A 1,127-nucleotide genomic window follows, 5' to 3' on the forward strand; every position below is an offset into this window, starting at 1 on the left:
GTGACCATAAAGCAAATATGGAAGGCCAGCAAGAATAGTTCATAAGCTGTTTGTGGGTATTTATGTAATTGCCAAGATAGCAATTAAAAAAAAATATAACTGTCTAGTTGAGCTAAAAGAGCAGAAGTTTCCTCTGCAGTTCTGAGTTAATACAACACTCTCTTTCCTTAGTTTTAGTCACTTGCCTTAGGAGAAGATAGAATTTCGGGGTTTCTGGATTGGTTCAGATGCTCTCGCTTTGACCATGGCTACTTCCATATTCTTTTCGTGGGACAACTTGCTGTGTTTTGGGTATAGGTGGGTAGGTGACCCTAAGGAGGTGAGCCATGCCAAATAAGTGAAGATTATCTAAGGTTGTGATTGCTTAAACTATCAAGTAATGATTTTTATTTCACATAAATCCTCCATTTTCATCATTTCCTTCCTTTTAGCCAAGAAAATTTTATGAGTTTTATTGTAATTGAAAAACTCAATTACTGTACCTCTTCTATTTTCTTAGGAGAAGTCTCGTTTTTATTACTTTTGAATTCTTGATTTATCTTTATTCTGGCTGATAGAGAGAGAAAATATATACACAGTTATTTGCTTTTCTAATCTATAATTCCTATCTCAATAATTTATATGTTGTTCATTATATTACTCTGTATGAATAACTACTTCTCTAGAATAGGAAACGGTTTTGTCCCCATAAAAAATGAAACAAAGCATAAGAATAAGAAATCTCTTGGAGAGCTTTTGACAGGCCACCAAATTTGTAAGTAAACCTACTATAAACCTTTGACCTTTGGTACTCTAAGTTTTTTTCCCCTTTTACTTCCAACTTCATTTGTGTACCTATAACTATTGGATTTCAACAAATCCAATTTAATGCTTTATTTCTATACATCTAAGGATTTCGATTAAAATGTCTTTCTTTTTTTTTTAAGGCAGAGTCTCACATTGTTGCCCAGACTATAGTGCAGTGGCATCATAGCTCACTACAACCTCCAAGTCCTGGGCTCAATTGATCCTCCCACCTCAGCCTCCCGAGTTGCTGGAACTACAGGCACGTGCCACCACACCTGGCTAATTTTTGTTTTTTTCATTTTTTGTAGAGATGGGGTATTGCTCTGTTGCCCAAGCTGGTC

General features: G+C 35.6%; 1 protein-coding gene across 1 annotated transcript in view; it reads right to left on the minus strand.

Moving 5' to 3' along the window:
- Positions 1-482: 482 nt before the first annotated feature.
- LYRM7 (LYR motif containing 7) overlaps positions 483-1,127 on the minus strand; it is a gene marked incomplete at both ends in the record, with an annotated part of 12,727 nt that continues 12,082 nt past the window's right edge. The window contains one exon of the mRNA XM_012642810.1: positions 483-550. Within this exon, the coding sequence (XP_012498264.1) occupies positions 483-550 (68 nt within the window). The remainder of the gene's footprint in view (positions 551-1,127) is intronic.

Source organism: Propithecus coquereli, unplaced genomic scaffold (genome assembly GCF_000956105.1).
Source record: "Propithecus coquereli isolate 6110/MARCELLA unplaced genomic scaffold, Pcoq_1.0 Scaffold1005, whole genome shotgun sequence".
NCBI classification, from domain to species: domain Eukaryota; kingdom Metazoa; phylum Chordata; class Mammalia; order Primates; family Indriidae; genus Propithecus; species Propithecus coquereli.